The following is a 25,902-nucleotide window of genomic DNA, read 5'->3' on the forward strand; positions in this document are numbered from 1 at the left end:
TTTTCTATGATTCTATATCCAGTTTTCTTCTATAGAAGGGGGAGGAAATTTAAAATTATTTGCTACTTAGATAAGACCGAAGGTTTTTTTTTATCTGTGATTCCTTTGATACCAATTGGTCTTAGGGTTGTCTTGAAAATAAAATAGGTCAGAACAGGACTGCTAATAGCAGCATCTTATTGGGCAAAACATTTTTAATATTCAAATCTTCTGGATGTAGCAATTCTTTTTCTTCTAGCCCTTCTAAATCTGGTGTATACAGTTAAGGCTTTCAGCTTAATCTGAGATTTTAAAATTTTTGCATAGTAATTCAACTTTGTAGCTGGAGATAATTGTTGCATAGAAAAGCATACTTTACTGACAATTACTCAAATCTTTAGGGACTTTTAAGTAACCTTTCTTTTCACAGTGAAGTTATAATGATAAATGGACCACATAGCAGTGAAATCAGGCCTCATATCATTTCCCAGGCAGTATTTACATAATTCTAGCCAATAACATCTCAATCTGTAAATAAAACGGTGCAATCTGTTATGACCAAAAATGTCACAATCCCACTTCTTAACAGACTTACTAAGATTTTTTTTTAAATTGTAAACTGATCTCAGTTTCATTTGGTGCATCTTTCTCTTCAACAAAATTAATCTAATAAAATATCCAAATAGAAATCTTATTCCCTCTGCCTTCCTTACCATTCCTTTACTTTTTTTTTAATTTGTCGTGCAAAAATAAATATTTTCTGCTTCGTTAGTTCTATTGTTTGTTGGAAGAGGATAGAATGAAGTTTCTTGGGACTGGCATATGGGAAAGAAGGCTGGCATTTTTCTGGCTACTGGTATAAAATGTTTTCTTGTTATTCAGCTTGCATTCTCAAGCTACTACAACTTCTTTCACCTACATAAGCCTAACATTACAGGAGGGTAATTGGCCCATTTAATAAATAAATTTGTTTGGAGAGATGTCTTCCTTCAAAAAGGTGGTCTGGAGTGCTGGTCCCACCAAAAGACCAATACCAAATTACATTCAATCCTGTGACATATTTCAGAAAGCTAGTGAACCTGTGGACCTGGTTAGCCTTCATTGAAAGGGGAAGTTGTAATTTTAAGGGTAATATAAAAGTGGTTGTGAAGAATGGAGCCATTGGTTTGATAATCAACTATTCAGATACAGGCAACAGTGTGCTTACTGTGTTTCAGCAGGGTGCAGAAGATATTGTTTGCAACTGTCAATTTGAAAGGAAAGCAAATATTTTATGCCTGCTTCATAAGGGTATCCAAGTACTGCAGGAATTGATATGGGAACAAAGCATTTCGTTTAGATAAAAGATATGAACACATTTCTTTCATGGTAGCTGTTATAATCACAGTGCTGGTTTTTGGGGGGTTTTTTGTTGGGTTTTTTTTTTTTTTGCACTGAATAGCTGATTATTTCAGTAGAGTGGCATAGTAGAGTGCAGCCATCAAGAAGAGAAATTTGGAGAACTTTATAGCATCTTCAGTTGTACAGATTAAAAAAAGGTGACGTGGAAACTGATCTGAATGGAGAAAACTTAATTCTAGTAGTAGTATGTACTTTAACTTGCAGGCATTTTTCACAAGACATGCATTGATCTTTGGTTGCTAAAATATAGAAAATGCCCATTGTGAAACTATGACATTTCAAAAAAGAATTGAAGGAAATGGGTTTTGACTGACAGACTCTAAGAATCAAGAATATGCTTGATGAGAAGAATAATCACTTTTAATATTTTCCAGTATGAGTTCAGAGAACTAGTAATGGATGAATGGTATAACTGTTCAGCAAATGATGATCTGTTTGGGGCAAGATGTGGGAGGCGACAGGACCTCTCTGCTTGGCACTGGTTAAGCCTCATCTAGAGTATTGCATACGGTTCTGAGCTCCACATTTTAAAAAGGACATGAAGAAGTTAGAGAGGGTCCAGAGCTGGGCAACAAAGATAAGGGCTTGGAAGGAAGTCATACGAAGAAAGGTTGAAAGATCTAGGCATGTTCAGTTTCTGAAAAGGGTGCTTAAGAAGTGAAATGGTAGCAGTCTTCAAATACTATCTCTTTAGTGCAGGGGTGGGCAGTTATTTCAGGCAGAGGGCCTCTTACCCAGTTTTGGCAAGCTGTTGAGGGTTGCATTGGTAGCCCTGCCCCTTGACAGGTGCCCCACCCCCTGGTTGCTACCTTAGGACCAGAAGTCCCACCCCCTACCCCTGACCTTTGCCACCAGAAGTCCCTGCCCTTACCCCAGGAAGTACTCCTTTCAGCAGGGGGTTTTGCTATCTCTGAACAAGGAAAATACCAATTATATTTTAATAAATGAACATTTAAAATGTTCATTAATTTGATTTCAAAAAATATTTTTGCCCTGGTTCACATGTGTTTGTGTAGTGTACGTAGAGTTGATTGCACAACAGCTTAAAATGAAGTCTGACTCTTGTATACTGTGGGGGGTGGGTATAGGTTTGTGGGGGGCTGTGGATGTGTGGGTATGTGGGGTGATAGAGCATGTGGGTGTGTGTGTGTGTGGATATGTGGGCTGTGGGTGGGTATGAGATTTGTGGGGGGATGTGTGTGGGGGAAGGGTGGCTGGAGTGTGGGTGTGGGGGGTCTGCGTGAATGGCAGTGCGAGGGGGAGTGTGGGTGCATGTGCATGGTGGGGTATGTGGTGGGCACTTGACACGTGCATGCACACACATACTGCCAACACACACACACACACACACACACACTGACCCTACCTCGGTCCTGGGGCTTGTACTGTTCAATATCTTTATCAGTGATCTGGATGTGGGTGTGGAATGCACACTGTCCAAATTTGCTGATGACACCGATTTGTGGGGCGAGGTGGGGATGCTGGAGGGGAGGGACAGAATCCAGTTAGATCTAGATGGGTTACAATGGTGGGTGGATGAGAATAGGATAGAATTCAACGCAAACAAGTGCAAGGTACTGCATCTAGGGAGAAGAAACCAGCAACACATCTATAGGCTGGGAAATACCCTTCTTGTCAACACAGTGGCAGAAAGGGATCTTGGAGTCATTGTTGACTCCAGGATGAACATGAGCTGCCAATGCGAGGAAGCAGTCAGTAAGGCTAACCACACCTTGTCGTGCATATACAGATGCATCACAAGCAGGCCCAGAGAGGTGGTCTTTCCCCTCTATGTGGCATTGATCAGACCACAGTTAGAGTACTGCATCCAGTTCTGGGTGCCACACTTCAGTAGGGATGTGGCTAGCATTGAGAGGGTTCAGAGGAGGGCCACTCACATGGTCAACAGGCAGCAGGGTAGGCCCTATGAAGAGAGGCTAAAGGGCCTGAACCTATTCAGCCTCTACAAGAGAAGGCTGAAAGGGGATCTGGTGGCCATTTATAAACTCACCAGGGGGAACCAGCGGGAAGTGGGGGAGGCTCTGTTGCCCTGGGCACCTAGGAATAATGGCCTCAAATAGTTAGAGAGAAGGTACAGGCTGGACATTGGGAGATATTACTTTACAGTTAGGGCTGCCAGACTCTGGAATGGGTTCCCAAGTGAGGTGATGCTCTCTCCTACCTTGGGGGTCTTCAAGCAGAGGCTGGACAGATATTTGACTGGCCCTCGGGCCATATTTTGCCCGCCCCTGCTTTAATGCGATCTAGAGCATAGATGCAAATTGAAGACAAAACTAAGGGGTATTTTGTCTGGAATTGTTGGGAGAGTGGTGTTGGCTGTGAGAGTTTTTGGTGAACTTGTATGCAAGTTCAACTTGGCATTAAGGGCCTACCACAATAATAGGACAAGGACTACTATATTTACCTAAGTCCAAGACCGCTTTGAATTTTTAACACGACTTCCCCACCCCAATAATCACATCCTATACATGGAAAATGTATAAAATGTGTTGTAATTATCTATTAATATAATCTGATTATTGAGGAGTCATCTTAAGTTTGTCCACCCTGCAGCAAGGAAAGTAGCGTCAGGGAAGCAAGAAGTGGTAGGGGGCAGGCAGTGGGGCATAGGCAGCCTGATCATTGTGCCCTGCACCTTGCCCGCTGCCACTTGTTTCCCCACAAAGACACACTTGCTGCCCCCTGTGGTGCTTTCCCACTTCCCACCCCTGCAGTGCCTGTGCCTCACTGTACCTTGCATTCTGCTACTTCTCTCTCTTTCTAACTGCCCCACCTGCTTCCCCCTGCTGCTCTCCCACTGTGTCCCCTTACCCTCAGTCATGGATCTGCTTCTGACTGCACTCTAGCCCAGGGTATAGAGCTCCTTGGTGGCTCTGACCCCCACTTGGGCAGTCAGCAGCAGTGATGGGGGCTGCTTCAGTCCCAGCCCAGGTTAGAGCAGAACCAGAGCTGGAGCTGCTGCTGTCACCACCACCATTGGCACTGTCAGGGACCAGAGCTACCATGTGGTTTGAGCAAGAGTGAAGCTTGGAGCCCCATAGTTTCATAGTTGGTAGGGTTGGAAGGGACCTAAGGAGATCATTGAGTCCAATCCCCTGCCGTGGCAGGAAAGAGTACTGGGGTCAAACAACCCCGGCCAGATGTTCGTCCAGTCTCCTTTTAAAGACCCCTTGGGTAGGAGCCAGCACCATTTCTTTTGGAAGTTGGTTCCAGGTCCTAGCCGCCCTGACAGTGAAATAGCACCTCCTGATGTCTAGTCTGAAACTACCCTCCGCTAGCTTGTGTCTGTTGTTTCTTGCAACTCCCAGGATTGCTCGGGGGAACAGGGACTCTCCCAATGCCTGCTGGTCCCCCTTGACTAGTTTGTAGCCTGCCACTAGATCCCCCCTCAGCCTTCTCTTTTGGAGGCTAAACAGGTTCAGGTCCCTCAGCCTCTCCTTGTAGGGCCTGCCCTGCTGACCCCTGATCATGCGGGTGGCCCTCCTTTGGACCCTCTCCATATTGGCCACATCCCTCCTGAAGTGCAGCACCCAGGACTGGGCACAGTACTCCAGCTGCGGCCTGACCAGTGTCGCACAGAGGGGGAGGATCACCTCCTTGGACCTGCTTGAGATGCATCTGTGGATGCACGACAAGGTATGGTTGGCCTTCCTGACCGCATCCCTGCACTGTGGGCCCATGTTCATTGTGGCACCAATGATGACTCCAAGATCCTTTTCTGTCTCAACACTGGCGAGAAGGGAGTTCCCCAGCCTGTAGGTGTGCCGCTAGTTCTTTCTCCCCAGGTGCATTACCCTGCACTTATCAGTGTTGAACCCCATCCTGTTCTCTTCGGCCCACCCCTGTAACCTGTCTAGATCCGCTTGCAGCCTTTTCCTTCCTACTAGCGTACTCACTTCACCCCACATCTTAGTGTCATCTGCGAACTTGAACAGGGTGCTTTCTACCCCCTCACCCAAGACACTGATGAAGATGGTGAATAGTGCGGGCCTGAGGACTGAGCCCTGGGGAACCCCACTGTCCACATCCCTCCAGGTCGAATAAGACCCATCCACCACCACCCTCTGGGTGCGGCCCTCCAGCCAGTTAGTGACCCATCTGAACATGTAGGCATCAACACCACTGTCTCCTATTTTCTTTCTGAGAATGGGGTGAGACCATGTCGAAGACCTTCCTGAAGTCCAGAAAGACTATATCCACTGTGACACCTGCATCCAAGGACTTGGTGACCAGGTCATAGAAGGCCACCAGGTTGGTTTGACAAGACCTGCTCCTAATGAACCCATGCTGGTTGCCCCTGAGCATAACCTCCCCTGCTGGCCCTTCCTGGACATGTGCCAGGATAATTCTTTTGAAAAGCTTCCCCAGGACCGAGGTAAGACTCACAGACCTATAGTTTCCTGGGTCCTCCTTCCTCCCTTTTTTGAAGATGGGGACCACATTGGCCCTTTTCCAGTCCTCCGGCACATCGCATGAGTGCTCGTAGAGCTGTGCCAGAGGTCCTGCAATGGCCCTTGCTAGTTCCTTCAGCACTCTGGGGTGGAGATCATCAGGACCTGCAGATTTAAATACATCTAGTCCCTCCAGAAGTTCCCTGACAAGGTCCTCATTAACCCTAGGCCTGGGTGTGCCACCCACAGGGCCCTCGGGGGGGGCCAGTGGGAGAGATATCCGGGTCCCTCCTCAGAAATACGGAGGCAAAGAAATTGTTGAATATGTCAGCTTTACCGTCAAGTGAGATGACCAGATTTCCTAGCGTGTCCTGCAGAGGCCCCACGTTACTTGGCACCTTCTTTTGCCCCCTTCGTATTTGAAAAAAGACTTCTTGTTGTCCTTGATCTGGGTTGCTAGTCCCAGCTCCATTTCCGCCTTGGCCTTCCTGACCGCCCCCCCCAAGCTACCAAGGTATAGCCCTCGCTTGTGATGGCCCCTCCCTTCCAACAGGTGTACGCCTCCTTTTTTGTTTGCAGATGTTCCTGGATGCTTTTGGTGAGCCATGGGGGTCTTTGCGCCCTCTTGCCCCCTTTGATTTGTGTAGGGATTGCTTCCCTTTGAGCTTGGAGGATCGTCTCCTTAAGGAGTGACCACTCCTCCTGGACATTCAACTCCCTCCAGCTCTGGGACCTCAGTGTTTCCCCCATTAGTTGTCTTACCTCATTAAAGTCTGCCCTCCTGAAGTTGAGGGCTGCTGCCTTTCTGGAGGCTTTCACCACCTTTCGCTGGATGGTGAATTCCAGCAGACGATGATTGCTATCGCCTAGGTGGTGGAGCACCCGCAGACCCTGTACCAGGTGGTCCCCCGTGGCTAGGACCAAATCCAACAAGGCGTCTCCCCTGGTGGGGCTGTGTACCTCCTGGGTTAGATGGAGGTCCTGTATGTCAGTTAAGAACCTGCAAGAGTGGTCAGACCTGGCTGTCTGCTCCTCCCAGCAGATGTCTGGCAAGTTTAGGTCACCCATGACAACCACCTCCTTGGACCTAACTATCTCCATGAGCTGACTTAAGAATTCCTGGTCTCGATCTTCTCCTTGGTTGGGTGGTCTGTAGTAAACCCCCACCGTCAAGTCCCTTTCTCCCCGACCCCCTTGTACTCTAACCCATAGCACTTCTGTTTGCTCCTCCCCTGACCCAGTGATACACATTGTGGATGTGTGTTGCTCCTTGACATAGAGCACCACACCCCCACCCTTCCTACCTGTCCTATCTTTCCTGTAGAGCCTGTAGCCCTTGGTATTCACTGCCCAGTCATGCATTGGGTCCCACCATGTTTCGGTGAGCCCTGCTATGTCTGGCTTGGTGCTGGCTAGCAGGAGGACTAATTCCTCCTGCTTGTTCCCCATGCTGTGGGCATTAGTATAGGGGCATTTGAGGCCTCCTGAGGATGAATGGACCGCCCCCCTAATCCCAGCGGTACCCAGGCCCATGTCACTTACCTGATTACCTGTTTCTCTTGTCATCGGTTTAGGCTGGGCTGCTCCTACAGGCGATGCTTGGCTTGCTTGTCTGAGGCGTCCTCCGCCCATGTCATCCCCCATGACTGAGCATAAGTGGCAGCAGGTGGTGGGTTGGGTCTGGAGCTGGAACCAGAGCTGCAGCATCTGTCTGCCCCATGCCTTGTACTCAGGACCAAAATGAGGAACATTTTTCCCCATGTTGAATGAGGAAAGAAACCTCATTTTGATTCAAGTAAATATAGTAATTTGAGATCATCCTACTGCTTGCAGTGCTCCAGTGTTGTATATGCAGATATTATTTACAACTTCAGTGCACACCCAGAATAAAGCAAGGTGACAGACCATGTAGATGGAACAGATGACAAGCATCAACTTGTTTGAAAGAGATTTCATTATGTTAGTCCCTTACATAAATTATTGGCTTTGATGCATTGATCAACCTTTAATAAGACCTGAAGCTTAGTTATAAAAATTAAGTTTTCCATTGAAAGAAAAAAAAGGAGCATGGATTTATAGTGCATAATCATTGCATTTCACTGAATTATTTAAAATCAGTGTTAAGAACAATCAGTCTACCATAAAAAAAAAAAATTGTCCCTGTGTATGTATCATAAAACCTTAAATTATTAGCCTATTTGCAGATCTAAAGGACATGGTTGTGTAAATTTTGGTGGAGAATGAGTTTAGAATAATTCTGGACACAGTAGATATATAGAATTATCAAGTATTGCATGGTTTTGTGAAAAGAGCTTATGAAAAGCAAAGCCATCTTTGTCACTCCTTTGTTATTACCACTTCACAGCTCTTTTTTTTTCCCAAAGTAGAAATTCAACCCTGAGGCTCCATGAAGTGAGTACTTGTAAGTTTTAGCATAATTAGGGACCTACCAAATTCACCATCTTGCAACTTTTGCGGAACCTGTGAATTCAGTTGTTTTCTGCGACAAAGTGCATACCACATGAAAGGAGGCAAAATTGGGAGGTGGGGGGGGGTGGGGGAGAAAGGAGGTGCAAAAACAGAAAATGGCAGGAAGCCCTGGCATCCTGGAGCATGGTGGGGAAGGGAGCAAATTGGGGGCTGAGTCCCTGATATAGTCTCAGTCCTGTAGCCAGTCAGGGGCCAGCCAGTGAAGCCAGAAGGGTTTTGGTGCTGGCTTTTAAAGTGACCACAGGCATGTTCCTGCAGCATGCCTGCTCACTCCTGCTTGACAGAGAGCAGAAGTGAGTACCGAGAAGTCTTCCAAGACCAGAAAATTAGTTTTAGTGGTCACCATGCAAGACATATCCTTCAGGGATCTTGCACACAAACCAAGGCAGACTTCTGTACCTCCTGCAATGCGACTCTGGATCTGTCCAGGAAAACCAGCATCGATTGTCACTTGGAGTTTGAGGTACACACGGAGAGGACGGCTGCTGCAGAGGCTGAAGGTCACAGCAAGAAGCAAGTGACTGTATCCTCCCTGTTTAAAAGAACCACAGAAAGCAGCTTGGCAAGGTGAGGGGCTTTAATGGCAGCAAACTTCCTGCTGAAGAAACTTGATCACCCCAAGTTAGGGGACTACTTGAAACAAAACATGGTAAATTCTGGCAGTTTTGTGTGTGCCAACAAACTCCACCAGGACCATCCCCCTGCAGTGATTGTTTCACAACTGCAGTCCATGAAGGCTACCGTGGGAAAGTATCATTCCTTTTCCATTGTGGCTGATGAATCCACTGACCCTCAGTACAAATGCATGCTGCATACTTTATTTGAACTGGGGACCTGGCCAACCAGGACCTGCCTGTTTCGAAATGAGCTGATCCACCTCATGCCTGTCAGTTTTTTTCTACTGTGTCTGAAGCAATTGTGAAAGTAATTATCAGCTATGGTGTAGATCGGGGCAGGCAAGTTCCGGCCTGAAGGCCAGATCCAGCCCATGGTGGACCCCATTTCTCAGTAGCCCCTGCCCAGTCATTGAGGCTGGTTTCCATGCACATCCCAGGAGGGGTGGAGCCATGACACGTGGCTGGGCAGGGAGCTGCTCCAAGGCTGGGGCTGGGATTTTGTGGCAGTGAAAGTGTGATCTGAAGCTAGGGCAGAACCATAATCCACTGCCTGCATGGCCCTGGCCCGGGCAGACCATCCTTATAATGTTGCTTAATAAGGTGTATATCGTTGGTATTATTTACAATTAGTGTGTATAGTATCGCTTTGTTGTCATAAGATATTTCATTTTTAGAGCTTAATTAGGTGCCTAGACTGCTTATGAATAATGTGTCTAAATTAATGGCTTCCATGGCTTAATTTGCTTATTAAGCCCATGGAAACCATTGACAAAGCTGTGGTTAAGCCCATGAAAGCCATTAACCACAGTTTAGACTGCTTAATAATGCGTCAGTGGCTCCCGCTGGCTTAAATTGGGATTAAGCCTGTGAAAGCCATTAATTAATGTGTTAATACATGTGGGATTCTACAGGGAGGGGTGGGGCTTCCAGGGCCCTTCAGCCAGTCAGCGGTATGGGGGTGTCGTGCTGGGCTCGGACTGCAAAAATGTTCCTGAGTCCCACACTTGGACTGTGAAATTGGAGATAGATTTATTTTAAGCAGCTAAAACTCAGCAGCTAGATCAAGATGTAAGCCTCTTGTTTAACCAGAGTCCAGAGCAAGGGGGAGTTTGCTAGGCAGTTTGCTTTGAAATTCTGTCTCATAATCCTTCATTGTAAGCTTGCTGAGTAGAAAGAAGTTTTCAGGGAAATGGGAACCCTTCTGGATCAAGGAACAGCAAACAGGCCAGCTACAGAAAAGTTTGCTAGGGAAGGTCTGCTTGGAAAGAGGCAGGAAGTGAGAGGCAGCAGATTAGAAGACCCAGGAAGAAAGCTGGAGAGTGGAGAGCCACTACCACTTCCATGTCTGCCTCTGCTTGTACCTGTGTGTTGTCTGTCCAGGCACACCATTGAGGTTTCCACCCAGGCCCTGGTTTGGTGCTGTGCAGACTGCAGCTTGCAGGTTTCTTCCAGTATCAGCTGGGTCAGGGAGTGCCTGCAATGTGAGGGGTGCCTTCTGATGGTGTCTGTCAGGGAGCAGGCAGGAGAGCTATAGGAGGAGGTAGCAAGGCTCTGAAGCATCCTCTGCCATGAGGACTTCATCAGTTCCATGCTGGAGGAAACCTCTAGGACTGTAGAAGAAGGACTGCCACAGGTGCTGCTAGAAAAGGAAGAGGGTATGGAGTCTCAGGAAGGTGGAAGATGGAACTTGTGACCTCTGGCAGCAAGAAGAAATTGTCATCCCCACCTGCAGTGGTTTGTCTAGAGAACACATATGGAGCACTAGCAACAGAGAAGGAAGAGAGTGTTCTGTTGGTGGAAGAAGCCAGGCCAGAAATCCCCAAAGTGGGGAGAATCAAGACCCCTGCCACTGTAGCGCAGCAAAAGGCAGTAAGTCTTGAATTTATTTTAAACAGAAGTAAGTTTATTGAGTCTATATATCTCTTTCTAATAAAATCCTAATCTCATCTAATACTGATAGATACACACACTCATTCTTACATCACCAGATTACACTGTCCTCAATCGATGGCCAGTCAAATGAGGGTTCAGCTGCTTGATATTAGGAGAGGGGTTGCCAGCATGTTTCTCCAAAGTACAATCTGGTTCTGGTTGTTTTCTTGATGTAAAAGGTTACCACCGTGAAGTCCTTTCTACAGATTTTTATCACAATAGTGGCAAATCACCAGTTGTGCAACTCTCCTTCAGTTGCTGGGCAGGTTCCTTTGTTCTCCAGTCACCACACATCTTACAGCAGATACCTAAGCCTTTCAAAAGGTTCTTACGTAAGCAGTGTAGAAATGCAGATGTTACCATCCTGTTATTATCTGGCAGAAGTGTTTGCAGAATCTTACGTCCTTGCAGCCTTTCTTCACCAGCTCAAACCCATTTTTGTTTTTCACAGTCAAGCTCCGTTGTCCTACAGTACCCTTCCATTGCCTTATAGTACCCTTGGGATTCACATTTCCACTCGCACAACCATTCAAACAACTCTTAATAATGTTATAGAGCTCAGTAAGCGCATTTGGAAAGCATTCTCCTATTATACTCCTAACCCAAAGTAAATACAAAAAGCAAAACACATATATCTCTCTCTACACCACGAAGAGGAGGCAATGGGTAGTGGTTGTTGAAAACTTCTGTGGGGGACAGAGGTACCCATGTGCCAGTCTGACCTGTTGTCCTGGGAGGTCTCCTGTTTGCCTGGAGCCTGGACCTGAGATATAGAAGGATTACTTAGACTTGTCTAATCCTCTGACTAGTACCCCATGCTGCTTATCCATGTGGACACCAGTGATATTGCCAGCAGTAACCCCGAGGAGATCGAGCAAGCCTACAGAGCTCTGGGTGAAAGAGTGAAGGGGACAGGAGCATAGGGGGTGTTTTCCTTGATCCTTCCAGTCAAGGGAAAGGGCCTGGACAGGGGCGGATGCATCCTAGAGATGAATGCATGGCTTCACAGGTGGTGTCACCACCGGGGATTCAGCTTCTTTAACCATAGGATGTTGTTCCAAGAAGGATTGGTAGGAAGAGATAGGATCCACCTGATGGAGAGGGAAGAGCATCTTCACAGACAGGCTTGCTAATCTAGTGACAAAGGCTTTAAACTAGGTTCACTGGGGGATAGAACCCAAAGCCCTGAGGTAAGTGGGGAAGCAGGAGACCTGGAGGAATCACATGGAGGAAGGGGCAACAGGGGAGGCCTCCTCATTCTTGCTGAGAAAGTAAGACAATTGGCTACTTACCTCAGGTGTCTGTACACAAACACATGGAGCCTGGGAAAGAAGCAAGAAGAATTGGGTGTCCTTGCACAGCCAAAACACCGACGTGACTGGAATAACAGAGACTTGGTGGGATAGCTCACATGCCTGGAGCACTGTCATGAATGGGTACAAACTATTCAAGAAGGACAGGCAGAGGAGAAGAGGAGGAGGAATTGCACTGTCTGTAAAAGAGCTGTATGATCACTCAGAGCTCCAGAAACTGGAGATAGGCTTGTTGAACATCTCTGGGTTAAGGTTAGAGGGGAGAGGAACAAGGGTGATGATGTGGTAGGTATCTGCTGTAGACCACCAAACCAGAAGGATGAGGTTAGACGAGGCTTTCTTCAGACAACTAGCGGAAGTTTCCAGATTACCGGCCTTGGTTCTCATAGTAGACTTCAGTCACCCTGACATCTGCTGAAAGAGCAATACCTCAGTGCACAGGCAATCAAGGAACTTTATGGAGAGCATTGGAGACAACTTCCTGGTGCAAGTGTTGGAGACCAACTAGGGTTGTCCTATTCTTGATCTGCTGCTTACAAACAGAGAATTGGTGGGGGATGTGTAGTAGTGGACAGCTAGTTGGGCAGCAGTGACCATGAGATGACTGAATAAAGGATCCTGACAAAAGGAAAAAAGGAAAAGAGCAGAGTATGAACTCTGGACTTCAGAAAAGAAGACTGACTGCCTCAGGCAACTGAAGGGCAGGATCCCCTGGGAGGCCAGTCTTAGAGGGAAAGGAGTCCAGGAGAGCTGGCTGTATTTTAATGAAACTCTGCAGTACAGTTTGGGGAGGAGGTGAGCAGCCCTCAGTAGTGAAAGAACAGGTTAGGGACGATTTAGAAAAGCTGGATGTGTACAAGTCCCTGGGACCAGATGTGATGCATCCAAGGGTGCTGAGGGAGTTGGCTGATGCGATTGCAGAGCTGCTGGCTGTTATTTTTGAAAACTCATGGCAATAGAAGGTGGTCTTGGACAATGGAAAAGGGCAAATATAGTGCCCATCTTTAAGAAAGGGAAGGAGGAGGATCCTGGGAACTACAGACCTGCTTTTACTCCATTCATATCCTTGGCAGAATTGAATTGATCCATCTGACAGCAATCTTGTGCTTGGTTATCTTGCAACTTAATGTAGGCTTCCAGTGTGGTCAGACCTCAGTTGGAGTACTGCGTGCAATTCTGGGCGCCACACTTCAAAAAGGATGTGGATAACCTGGAGAGGGTCCAGAGAAGGGCAACTCGTATGGTCAAGGGCCTGCAGACCAAGCCCTTCGAGGAGAGACTAGAGAAACTGGACCTTTTCAGCCTCTGCAAGAGAAGGTTGAGAGGCGACCTTGTGGCTGCCTATAAGTTCATCACGGGGGCACAGAAGGGAATTGGTGAGGTTTTATTCACCAAGGTGCCCCCGGGGGTTACAAGAAACAATGGCCACAAGCTAGCAGAGAGCAGATTTAGACTGGACATTAGGAAGAACTTCTTCACAGTTCGAGTGGCCAGGGTCTGGAACGGGCTCCCAAGGGAGGTGGTGCTCTCTCCTACCCTGGGGGTCTTCAAGAGGAGGTTAGATAGGCATCTAGCTGGGGTCATCTAGACCCAGCACTCTTTCCTGCTTATGCAGGGGGTCAGACTCGATGATTTATTGAGGTCCCTTCCGACCCTAACATCTATGAATCTATGAGTATCTGGTCCTAGAAAAAAATCTCAGAATTTCAACAGTCTAAGTCTGTGTCACTCCTTTTGAAATAAGGAGTTCCCTTTTAAGGCCAAGGTTGCTTAATGTATTTGTATCTGTAGTCTCCCTGACTTCATGAGTGGCCACTTACACCTCCAAGTGTTGTCTGAGATGTTTCTTGCAGGTTGTGTTAGAGGTCTGATTGTGACACCACTAGGTTATGAAGAAGTTCTTAACCATCTATGGCACAACAGCTTTCATGTGTAATTTAAGTGTAGCCAATTAAACAGATTCCAGTGGTGAAATAGGAATGGAGGTGAATTATTTCTGGCCCTTACCTTGTAACCTCAGTATCATATTTTGTGCATAGAATGTGGTAATATCGAATTTTTCCCCACCAGAGAGGCAGAGATCCAGAACCAGGTAACCAGAAGCTGGCCAATGACTGCTTTGTTGAGAGAGTTTGTTACTGAAATTTTTTTAAAGGAAAAAAAACAACTTTCAGATTCCATGCTGGTACTTTCATGCTGCAAAACCAATAGACTAACCATGATATGGAAAAGCAACAATAATTTGATTAGGTAATGTAATACTTTCACTGTTATAAAATGAATTTGTGGTAAAAACTCCAGTTAGCATAAAGTAACATTCTGTTTCACACTTAATATTTTGAGGCTTTGTTTTTTTTGAGGGTGAGGTTATAGTTTAAAGGCAGTTTAAATTGGTCCCTGTCCTGCAACAGAGGGTTTAGATCTTTCCCAAAGTACACAGACTCTGAAAACAGACTTTTTCAGAATAATACAGAGAAACCATAGATTTTTTTTTTTTTAAGTATAGTTATAGGTATGCAAATGAATGGGTTGCTGCTCATGATGTCACAATTCCACTATCCAACAATGACCATTTATTACTATTTTGAAAAGTCTAGCATTTTAAAGGTAACTTTTTTCCCCATCTTGCTTATATGAAACTCCAGGAAGTTATCAAAGTGCAGGGGACAGAGGGAACTTGTCCTGTCTGTATAGACTTCTAATGTTTTATTCTCTTCAGTTTCTCACAGTTACCAGAGTCTGGTCATTTTTTCATTGTTTTATTGGAATTGGAATTGTTTGGCTGGGAGAGGAATGAAGTTGGTTAGGACTGATGCATGGAGAAGAGAGACCAAATCTTCCTTGAGTCTGTGTCTTGGTGTCTTTCTGGTGCTTAGCCTGCCTGGTTCTCAAGCCACTGTCTTTTGGGTTGCCCACCTAAATATTTCATTTCAAGTAGGGAATAAGACAGTTTGGGAACTATCAGACAATGGAGTATTTGGAAGAAATTCGCCACTGAAGAAGGTATCTGGAGTAGTGGTGCCACCAGAGGGACCAAACCAAAATGCCTGCAGCCCCTTCACAAGCTTCAATAAGCCTGTCAGTGCAGAGACCTGGATAGCCCTCATTATGAGAGGCCATTGCACCTTCACAAACAAAATAAAAGTGGCAGCAGGGAAGGGAGCAGTTGGTGTGATCATCTACAACTATCCAGGGACAGGTAATGGAATGTTTCCTATGATTTCTCTGGGTGCAGAAGATATTGTTGCAGTTATGATTGGCAGCTTGAAAGGCCTGGACATCTTACGCCTGATTCAGAATGGCGTCAGAGTAATGGTAGAAATAGAAGTAGGGAAACACTATGGCTCCTGGTTCAATCATTATTTGGGATCCCTTGTCATCTGTACAGTGGTCACAGTTGCCTATTTTACCTTTTGCTGTGCTGGACGACTGAGAGCAGCAAGAACTCGGATACAGAGATGTCAACAATTGAGAGATGTCAAGAAAGCTATTGGTAATCTTGAGCTTCGCATATTAAAAGAGAGCGATAAGGAAGCTGATTCAGACGGAGAGAGCTGTGTTGTGTGTTTAGAAGCATACAAGTCCAAAGATGTTGTGCGCGTTTTGCAGTGCAGCCATTTTTTCCATGAGAAGTGCATTGATCCCTGGCTCCTACAGCACAGGACATGCCCAGTCTGCAAATGCAATATTCTCCAAACTAAAGTAATGGAGGCGCCTGTTAAAAATGAAGCAGAGCCTTTTTCAGCTGTATTACCAAATGAAGCTCCCAACAATACTTCGCTTAATGAAGAGGATAACCATAATGAATATGTGCTAGTACGAGGTACAGAGAGACCATCTGTAGATGAATAACTTTAAAAGCTGACAGTCAAACCCTTTTCTCAACTATTCATGTCTGCTCCAATGTGAACACCCAGAGTGTAAAATGTCAAAATGAAACTTGTATTCCTTAAATAAAGTCCTAAATTTGGTGGCAGACAAAAATTTGAACTCTTCATTTTTAGAACAAATTGCCAAAGTTAAATTTGAATGTCTTTGAAATACATAACAGATGAATATGAATGAGCTTGGCAAGTAGTAGATGATACTGAATGTGTTTTGTTCAACACTTTTTATATAACTTTAATTAGAATATAGCATCATATAAATTTGTCTTGAAAAAGTATTAAGTTAGTCAATAATTTACTGGTTATGAAACTTTCAGACTTTGAGTTTAGTATAACACAACTATATTCCTTCTTGTGCAGCTGTGTTTACAAAGTAGTACAGATTTGCATTTTAAAATATGGGTATTGCCATATTTTGGTCAAATTACATCTGTCTGTCCATGCAAATACATTATCGTCTTCAGATCAATTTTTTGCATGCGATTTTTTTGGTTTAAGGTACATTTCCTATACTTAATCTTCTTACCTGTTTGAGGCAGGGGATTTGGGTAAAACCAGCAAATGAGAGTAACATCTGGAGAATATTCTAGCCTCTGCGTGGACCCAGCCAGCATTTAAAGTACACCATTTTTTCTTTCACTGCTTATTCTTCAAGGACCCCATCCTAGAGGGGAGAAGTAACAGAGTGTAGAGGAAGAACATTCTTGGGACAGTCCCTGTACAATCACTGAACTATGACACGACTGGAATAACAGAAACTTGGTGGGATAGCTCATGTGACTGGAGTACTGTTTGGATGGGTACAAACTGTTCTGGAAGGACAGGCAGGGGAGAAGAGGAGGAGGAGTTACACTGTCTGTAAAAGAGCTGTATGAACACTCAGAGCTCCAGAAACTAGAGATAGGCCTGTTGAAAGTCTCTGGGTTGAGGTTAGAGGGGAGAGCAACAAGGGTGATGATGTGGGAGGTATCTGCTATAGATCACAAGACCGGGAGGATAAGGCTTTCTTCAGACAAGTAGCAGAAGTTTCCAGATGACCAGCCCTGGTTCTCATGGAGGGCTCCAGTCACACGGTCATCTGCTGGGAGAGCCTTACAGCAGTGCATAGGCAATTTTAGGAAGTTTTTGGAGAGCATTGCAGACAACTTCCTGATGTAAGTGTTGGAGAGACCAATAAGGTCTGTCTTCTTTTTGACCTGCTTCTCACAAACACGGAAGAATTGGTCAGGGGTGTAGTAGTGGATGGAAACTTGGGCAGCAGTGACCATAAGATAATGGAGTGGAGGATCCTGACAAAAGAAAGAAAGGAGAATAGGAGAGTATGGACCCTGGATTTCAGAAAGGTAGGTTTTGAACTGATGGGCAGGACCCCCTGGGAGGTCATTGTGAGTGGGAGAGGAGTCCAGGATTGCTGGCTGTACTTCAAAGAAGCCTTACTGAGAGTGCAGTAACAAAACATCCCAATATGCAGGAAGACTAGCAAGTATGACTGAAGACCAGCTTGGCTTACCAGGGAACTTTTCAGTAAACTAAATCACAAAAAGCTTATAAAAAATGGAAACTTGAACAAATAACTAGGGAAGAATAGAAGAGCATTACTTGGGCATGTAGGGATGAAGTCAGGAAGGCCAAAGCGCAATTGGAGTTGCAGCTAGCAAGAGATGTCAGTACCGAAAAGAAGGTCAGGGAAAGTATGGGTCTTTTACTGAATGGGGGCAACAGTCTTGTGACAGTATGCAGAAAAACCTGAAGCCCTGAATGACTTTTTTTGCCTCAGTCATTACAGGTAAGCTCAGCTCCCATACTACTGCACTGGGCAGCACAGTTTGGGGAGGAGGTAAGCAGATTTCTGTGGTGAAAGAACAGGTTAGGGACTACTTAGAAAAGTTGGATGTGTACAAGTCCACAAGGCCAGATGGGACGCACCTGAGGGTGGTGAGGGAGTTTGATGTGCTTGCAGAGCCATTAGTCATCATCTTTGAAAACTCATGGTGATCAGGAGAAGTCCCAGATGATTGAAAAAGGGCAAACATAGTGTCCATATTTAAGAAAGGAAAGAAGGAGGATCCAGGGAACTACAGACTAGTCAGCCTCACCTCAGTCCCTGGAAAAATTTCATAGATTTCATTGACGTTAGGACGGTAAGGGACCTCCAGAAGATCATCGAGTCCAGCCCCCTGCCCAAGGGGCAGGAAGTCAGCTGGGGTCATAGGATCCCAGCAAGATAAGCATCCAAATTTCTCTTGAAGGCATTTAATGTGGGTGCTTGAACCACCTCCAATGGCAGGCTATTCCAGACCTTGGGGGCTCAGACAGTAAAGAAATTCTTCCTTATGTCCAGCCTGAAACAGTCTTGCAGTAGTTTATAACCATTTGACCTTGTCATCCCTTGAGGCACTCTAGTGAACAAACGCTCCCCCAGATCCTGGTGAACATCCCTGATAAACTTATAGGTGGCCACCATATTTCCCCTGAGCCTGCACTTTTCCAGGCTAAAGGGCCCCATAGCTCTCAGCCTGTTGTTGTAAGGTCTGTTTTCCTGGCCTCTGATCATGTGCGTAGCTCTTCTCTGGATTCTCTCAAGTTTCTCCACAGCCTTTTTGAATTGTGGAGCCCAAAACTGGACGCAATACTCGAGCTGCGGCCTCGCCAAGGCCAAAGTACAACGGGAGAATGACGTCACGGGATTTACATGAGAGGCATGTATGGATGCAAGCCAGCGTTTTGCTCGCTTTACTTGCTGCATCACATTGAAGGCTCATGTTCATCTTGTGGTCAATGATGACCCTCAAATCCCTTTCATCTGTAGTGCTAGCCAGCGTAACACTGCCGAGCCTATAAGGATGTTGCAGGTGTTTCCTCCCAGGGTGGAGAACCTCGCATTTTTCGGCATTAAACACCATCAGGTTCTCATCTGCCCATTTCCTGAGCCTGTCAACATCTGCCTAGATCACCCTCCTCTCCTCAGGTGTGGATAATTTACCCCAGAGTTTGGTGTCGTCAGCGAACTTGGCCAGTCGGCTTCTGACTCCAATGCCCACATCATTAATGAAGATGTTGAACAATATAGGTCCAAGGACAGAGCCTTGGGGGACCCCACTGGTCACAGGGCACCATGATGATTGACTTCCCTCAACTACCATCCCCTGGGTCCGACCACAGAGCCAATTCCCCAGCCAGTGGATCATGGTGGACCCGAGGCTGCAGTTGGCCAATTTTGCCAAGAGGTGATCATGGGATATCAGATCGAAGGCTTTTTTTGAAGTCAAGATATACGACATCAATCTCTTCCCCCTTGTCCAGGTGATAGGTCACCTGGTCGTAAAAGGAAATGAGATTGGTCAAGCAAGACGTACCCACAACAAACCCATACTGGGTATCCCTCAGAATATTGCCATCTGTTAAGGATGGCCTCTTTGATCTTTTCCAAGACCTTCCCCAGGATAGAGGTCAGGCTGATGGGCCTGTAGTTTGCTGGATCCATTTTCCTCCTTTTCTTGAAGATGGGCACCACGTTGGCCTTCTTCTAGTCTTCGGGCACTTCTCCAGAGCGCCAGGAGTGCTCGAAGATCCATGCCAGGGGCTGGGCTATGATGCTTGCCAGCTCTCCTTGAGTACCCTGGGGTGTAGATTTTCAGGGCCGGCTGACTTGCAGATGTCCAGCTTCTCAAGGTGTTCCTTCATGAGGTCAACATTGATGGAGGGCAGGGAATCTCCCTCACCCGGGCATCCCTGTCCCGTAGTGGGCATGTGCGTCCCATGGGACTGATGAAAGACCGATGCAAAGTACCCTTTAATAGGTTGGCCTTTTCCTGGGCATTAGTTGTCCCATCTGGTTTAGCAGGGGTCCAGTGTTGTCCTTGCTTTTCCTCCGGCTCCCCACAGATCTGAAAAAAGCACTTTTTTATTGACCTTGACAATTTATGGAGCAGATCCTCAAGGAATCCATTTCTAAACACTTGAAGGAGAAAAAGTTGATTAGGAGCAGTCAGCATTGATGCACCAAGGAGGAGTCATGCCTGAGCAACCTGATTGCATTCTATGATGAGGTGATTGACTCTGTGGATGTGGGGAGACCAGTGGATGTGGTGTACCTTGATTTTAGCAAGACTTTTGATACAGACTCCCACAACGTTCTTGCAGGCAAGGTAGGGAAATATGGGCTGGATAAATGGATTATAAGGTGGATAGAAAACTGAGTTAGAGTATCAGATGCAGAGAGTAGTAATCAATGGCACAATATCTAGTTGGCAGCAAATATCAAGTGGAGTGCCCCAGAGCTCAATCCTGGGGCTAATTTTCATAGATTTCATAGACATTTGGGCTGGAAGGGACCCCGGAGGATCATCGAGTCCAGCACCCTGCCCCAGGGCAGGAAGTCAGCAGGGATCATAGGATCCCAGCAAGATAAGCATCCAAATGTGTCTTGAACCACCTCTGGCAGCAGTCTATTCCAAACCTTGAAGGTTGGACAGTGAAGAAGTTCTTTCTTATGTCCAGCCTGAATCGGTCACAGTGGAGTTTGTGACCATTTGATCTGGTCATCCCTTGGGGGGCTCTGGTGAACAGATGTTCCCCCAGATCCTGATGAGCACCCCTGATAATCTTATAGGTGGCCACCAGATTGCCCCCGAGCCTGCGCTTTTCCAGACTGAATAACCCCATGGCTCTCAGCCTCTCATCATAAGGTCTGTTTTCCTGACCTCTGATCATGCACGTGGCTCTCCTCTGCACCCTCTCAAGCTTCTCCACATCCTTTTTGAATTGTGGAGCCCAAAACTGGATGCACTACTCCAGCTGTGGCCTCACCAAGGCCAAGTACAGCGGGAGAATGACGTCCCGGGATTTGCTTGAGAAGCATCTATGGATGCAAGCCAGTGTTTTGCTCGCTTTACCAGCCGCAGCATCGCATTGAAGGCTCGTGTTCAATGTCTTCATCAATGACCTTGAAGATGGCATAGTGTGCACCCTCAGCAGAGGGGTCCCAGGACTCGGCTGTGCCCGGCACGTGGTCCCCACATGCCGCGCCGGGACCTGTCACTATTGGCCGAACCCGGCTGGGTGGCAGAGCAGCCCCAAGGGTGGCAGGACCTGGCTGGGCCTGACACATGTTCTCCATGTGCCACGCTGGGTCCTGCCACCATGAGACTGGCCTGGCTGGGCGGCAGGAGCAGCCCCATGGCTGGCAAGACCCGGCTGGCCTTGGCGCACAGTCCCACCGCTGCTGCTGTGAAAGGTCAGTTATGGGTCCTGGATGGGGGAGCTGGGGCCCGGGGGGGGGCATTCCATGTGTTGTTTGCGGGGGGTTGCACCCTATGGGGGCCAAGGGACCCACCCCTCCTGAATAGTGCCCCCCCACAAAGTCTCCCATACCCACAGACCCCCAGCAATTGCCCCACACCTACCCACAGACCAACCCACATCCCTACACTCACATACACCCCTTCCCACCCCCTGCCTGCAAACACCACATCCGCCCCATCACACACCCATCATGTGTGAAGAAAACCAAAAGCACACATCAACACACATAGGTATTTAGAATTTATTTTTTCATGATGAGAGACACTGGTAGGCTTCCAAATTGCTTTAACATTGTAAATATACCAATAAAGCATTACCCAACTGATCACTGTCTCTCTTTCTCTATAGTTGTATGTGTATAGAGTGATCTTTTGTCTTAATTGTGGAAGAACATAGATTTTGGGGTATTTTTAAAAATGGATTTGGGATGCTGCAGCAGTCCTGCTGGCACAAGGGGTCGTGTCCCCAGGTACCAATTGGCTGAGCCCCAGAAGCTCCTGAGAGCGAGTAGCTCTGAGCTGCTTTCCAGGGCAGCTTTTTGTATGGATGGGGCCAGGACAGGGCAGCTTTTTATACTGCTGGGGACAGCACAGGTGCTGGCCCCAGGCTCTAGGTCCCCCTGGCTGCAGATCTGGGAGGAGCCAGGCAGGGTTATTTTGCCCCAAGTGGCACAATTTGCTCCACAACAAAGTGCATGTCCCAGCACTTGCGCTGAGGCAAAAAGCGCTGGCTCAAATTTGCACCGCTTCTATTTGAGCTGCTGCAAGCGCACGTGCTTGCATGTGTGGACACACCTTGTGTGTTCTGTAACTTGTTTCTGTACAGCTTCATTAGTTAGTATGAAGCTTTAATGTGGCAATTTACTTGTATTTGGGTCGCATCTAAATTTTGATCTGGATTTGTACTTTCTAGGTCTAGTGGAAAAAGCTACATGTATAGGTTTCTCCTTTTTTAAACAAAGCTTATCTTAAAGTTTTTTTGTCTCTATTTAATAATATAAATGGATACATTTAAATGAAGCATCCATTGCTTAATGTTTTTACATACAAAAAAGAAATATATTATGGGAAAAATAACTCGATTCTTCAATTGAATAGCAAACCTCCTGACCTTAGATTGTAAGCATTTCATTAAATTAAATATAGAGAAGGTTTTACTTGGACAAAAAAATAATAACGTTGTTTTGCACAGCTCTGTATTAGAGGCAGTGATTCCAGAGGAGTCTGTAAATTAGCTTGGTTTATTTCTCTAAAACTGAGGACTTTATCAGAAGCTGTATAGAGATATTTGGTATTTCCCAGGAGAAACCACAAGTGTATAGTGAAAGACTGTATGTCCTTTCAGTGTAAGGGTGTGCAAGACACTTAAGAGCTTTTTAGTTCATTTATTGTTTCAAATTTGCAGTACACATGGCACATTTCATTCTTAACTGTGACTTTCCCTTCATTTTCTATCAAGCAAAACTTACTAATGTATACTTTATGCACAAATGATCTTTATTTTCATTAAAAAAATAATCTGAAGTACAAGCTGTTTAAGTATGTTGTGACATATTTGATTTAGATAGTGTCTCTAATGAAATTGCAGTTCAAATGGGTTGGTTCTGAGTTAGGGTAGTGACCATGAGAGAAGTTGAATCAGATCCACCAGAACAGATGTTTGAGTTTTCTCTTGTATGCTAATTGCCTTTAATTCTGAGTCATTTTAAATCTTTATCTTTATTACTTCTCTAATCATTGGCTCTGTGTGTGTGTTAAATACCTTGAAATAGTATGTTTTTGTCTTCAACCTGAATGCAATTTACAATAATGTAACTTTTATAGGAACAGGATGTTTGTTTTCTTCTATGTCATATTCAATCTTTCATTCAACGTACGTATTAGATACTGATATATTATTTTGTATTGCTTAAGCATGTTCATCTTTGTTTATTTTTAATTATAGAAAATAATGATAAGCAAATCTATTGTTATAAGTACTGTGATGCTGACAAACCCTAGTGCAGATAGTGGGGAAAATGCACTCTGTTTTTATTTTGATGTAAACCCATGTTCCCTTACAACTTCGGAAGGAGGCATATTTATTTTACACTGGAGTCAAATAAATTTTTGAGGGATCTGGTATACATTCTAATCACGTTTTATTTCAGCAAATAGCTGTGCAAACATTAAAATGTTAATAACACTTCCCTAAATCATTTTGCAGTGACCAGATATTGTGTTGCTGCCTTCCACATCTTTTACAGATCAACAACTGGAGGACACAACAAAGCATTTTTGTTCTTGAGAGAATTCTGTGTTTACAAGCTAGTCCATGAACTTTACAGACTGCATGTAGTTTGTGCAAGCCAATGGAAGTTCTAGATGAGTAGTTGAGTGGTTCCTTTACTTATCTTGAATTCATGGTCTCTGTAGCAGGGCACTAGGGTGCCTGCTATTAGAAGTGCTGGGATAACCCTTCAGGTGCCGGTTGCTGAGCAACCAAAGGGGGCTAATGACTCACACCTGCCTAGCCAGCTGAAGGAAGGGGCAGGGCCTGGCTCCTATATAAACCACAGGCAGGAGGCCAGGAGGCAGTTCCCGACCAGCAGCTAAGGGAGAAGGAGCTCCCTGCCAGAAAAGAGAAGCTAAGCCTGGATGCCAGAGCAGCGTTGGTCACTGTGGTAGGGTAGAGAACCCGGTAGGCCTGAGCATAGTTATAGCTAGTGGCTTATGTTTATGTGGTAGCCAAGAGGCTGGTGTTTATGTTACTGTTTGTGTTTGTTATTGGTTACATTGGTGGTTTGGGAGAGGCTATTAGGGGATGGAGGAGGCCTCATAGGGGACTCACAATAGTGTGGGGACCCCAGCGTCAGTGAGGGCGCTGCATACGGGGTACATAGATCCCAGCCCCAGAGGGGGGCAGTTGAGAAGCCTCAGAGAAGGGGGCATTGTTGAGAAGCCCCAGTGTGGGCGTGGTGAGCCCCAGAAAGGGGGGCAACTATTGAGAAGGCCCTGGAGAGAGGGGCACAGAAAGAGAGAGAGAGAGAGATGGGACTGGAAAGCCCGAGCGCCAGAGAGGGCGCGAACAGAGAGGCCTAACAACGGCTATTACATCTGCGAGGCTTGGGGCGTGGTATTGGGGTGGTAGGAGCCATGCATAGCCCATAAGGCTGAGGAGTACGGAAAACACACTACTGCAGAAGAAATAGAGGTGACAGGACAACCGTGGCCAAGAAGAAGGAAGGCAGCCTCCTTATATACAATCAAAGTCGTGGCAGGTGAGAATACGAGGGTGCGAGCCGACAGCTTGGCATGGTAAAGGAGGCAGCAGGGGAGAGCACGGCAACCCTGACGTCCCTCCTTGTCACAGTCTCAATCAATATGCACAAAGGAAGGAAGTGATACAGTGAAGTGTCAGGACTTTCATGTATCGTGCATATTCTACATTTTTACTAGATGCATCTGCTGTACTGGAAATAAACAGTGATGTGAAGACTTTAATACATATGACTGACTTTGTGCCTGTGCGTGCATGTGTGTGTCACCTGTTCATTTGGTCTGGACCTATTTTACAAGGTTTGCATTACTGGGCTGGAAAATCTGTTGCCGTCAAAGAGAGCCCAGTACAATCCTGAAAGTCAAGCAAGTACCATTAGTACCCCAAGTCTGCTTGGCAAAAGCATAGGGGAGGTTGTTCTTAGCTGTTGCTTCTTGGTTCTGCAACTCAATGCCTCTTGAGGCTTGCCAGAGCCTGAAACTGGACATCTTTCAGGAGTACTGTAAGATCTTCCTATTTGGGAAGAAGTTTGGCAAACTGAGGCTGAGATCATGTTTAGGGCATCTAGTTTCATTTCAAATTGTTTTGTTCTCTTGTCACTGTCCTATTTTATAAGTTAGTCTGTTCTCTTATTGTGAGCTCTTTCCCCTTATTGTAAGCCACCCTGAGCTGTTGTTGGTAAGAGCGGCATATAAATTGAATAAATAAATAAAAGGAGAGCCAGGTGTGAAGACTGCATGAGTTCCCCTTTACTACTACATTTGCTTTTCTTTGATGATCCTGTAAAAATGAATTTGTTTTAATTGTAAATGATTACACAAAGGAAACAACAGAATATATTTATTCCAAATGGTATTGGCTAAATTTGCAATATCTTGGAGTTTTGGTTTTAAGTGATGTCTATATCTTTTGGCAGTTTTGCGACATTTGAGCTACTTTTTATCATGCCAGCATTAGATTCCTAAAGCCTCACTTGCTGTACCAGTTGTCCAAATCTTAGCAGCTGGAGGTTGCATGCTGTAGGGGCTAGGGTCCCCCTGCCTTACTTCCCTGGCTGTAGGCTCCCTCCAACACAGTGGGTAGGTACTCTCTCCACCATATTGCTGCACTGCACGAGTGGGTACCCCCCGACTACACTGTACTGTGTGAGTGGCTCCCCCTGCATTGAAGGCTGTTGCTGCCCTGCCTCTTGGGGCATGGGCAGGAAGAGAAACCCAGCAAAGGGAGAGGGAGCCCAGAGAGCCCTGCTGTAGCAGCAACCAGAGCAGCAGTAGGGGTGTACTGGGAGAAACCCTGTGATAAATCAATG

At 46.0% G+C, this 25,902-nt stretch overlaps 2 protein-coding genes across 8 annotated transcripts in view; both read left to right on the forward strand.

Annotated features, from left to right (window-relative positions):
- CADPS2 (calcium dependent secretion activator 2) overlaps positions 1-25,902 on the forward strand; it is a 630,383-nt gene that overhangs the window by 214,597 nt on the left and 389,884 nt on the right. The gene's annotated exons all lie outside the window — the stretch shown is intronic.
- Positions 9,903-19,058, forward strand: RNF148 (ring finger protein 148). The gene has a single exon (XM_059725929.1). It carries the CDS (start codon positions 14,938-14,940, stop codon positions 15,994-15,996), a length of 1,059 nt encoding a protein of 352 aa, XP_059581912.1. The 5' UTR covers positions 9,903-14,937; the 3' UTR covers positions 15,997-19,058.

This window comes from Alligator mississippiensis, chromosome 4 (genome assembly GCF_030867095.1).
Source record: "Alligator mississippiensis isolate rAllMis1 chromosome 4, rAllMis1, whole genome shotgun sequence".
NCBI lineage: Eukaryota > Metazoa > Chordata > Crocodylia > Alligatoridae > Alligator > Alligator mississippiensis.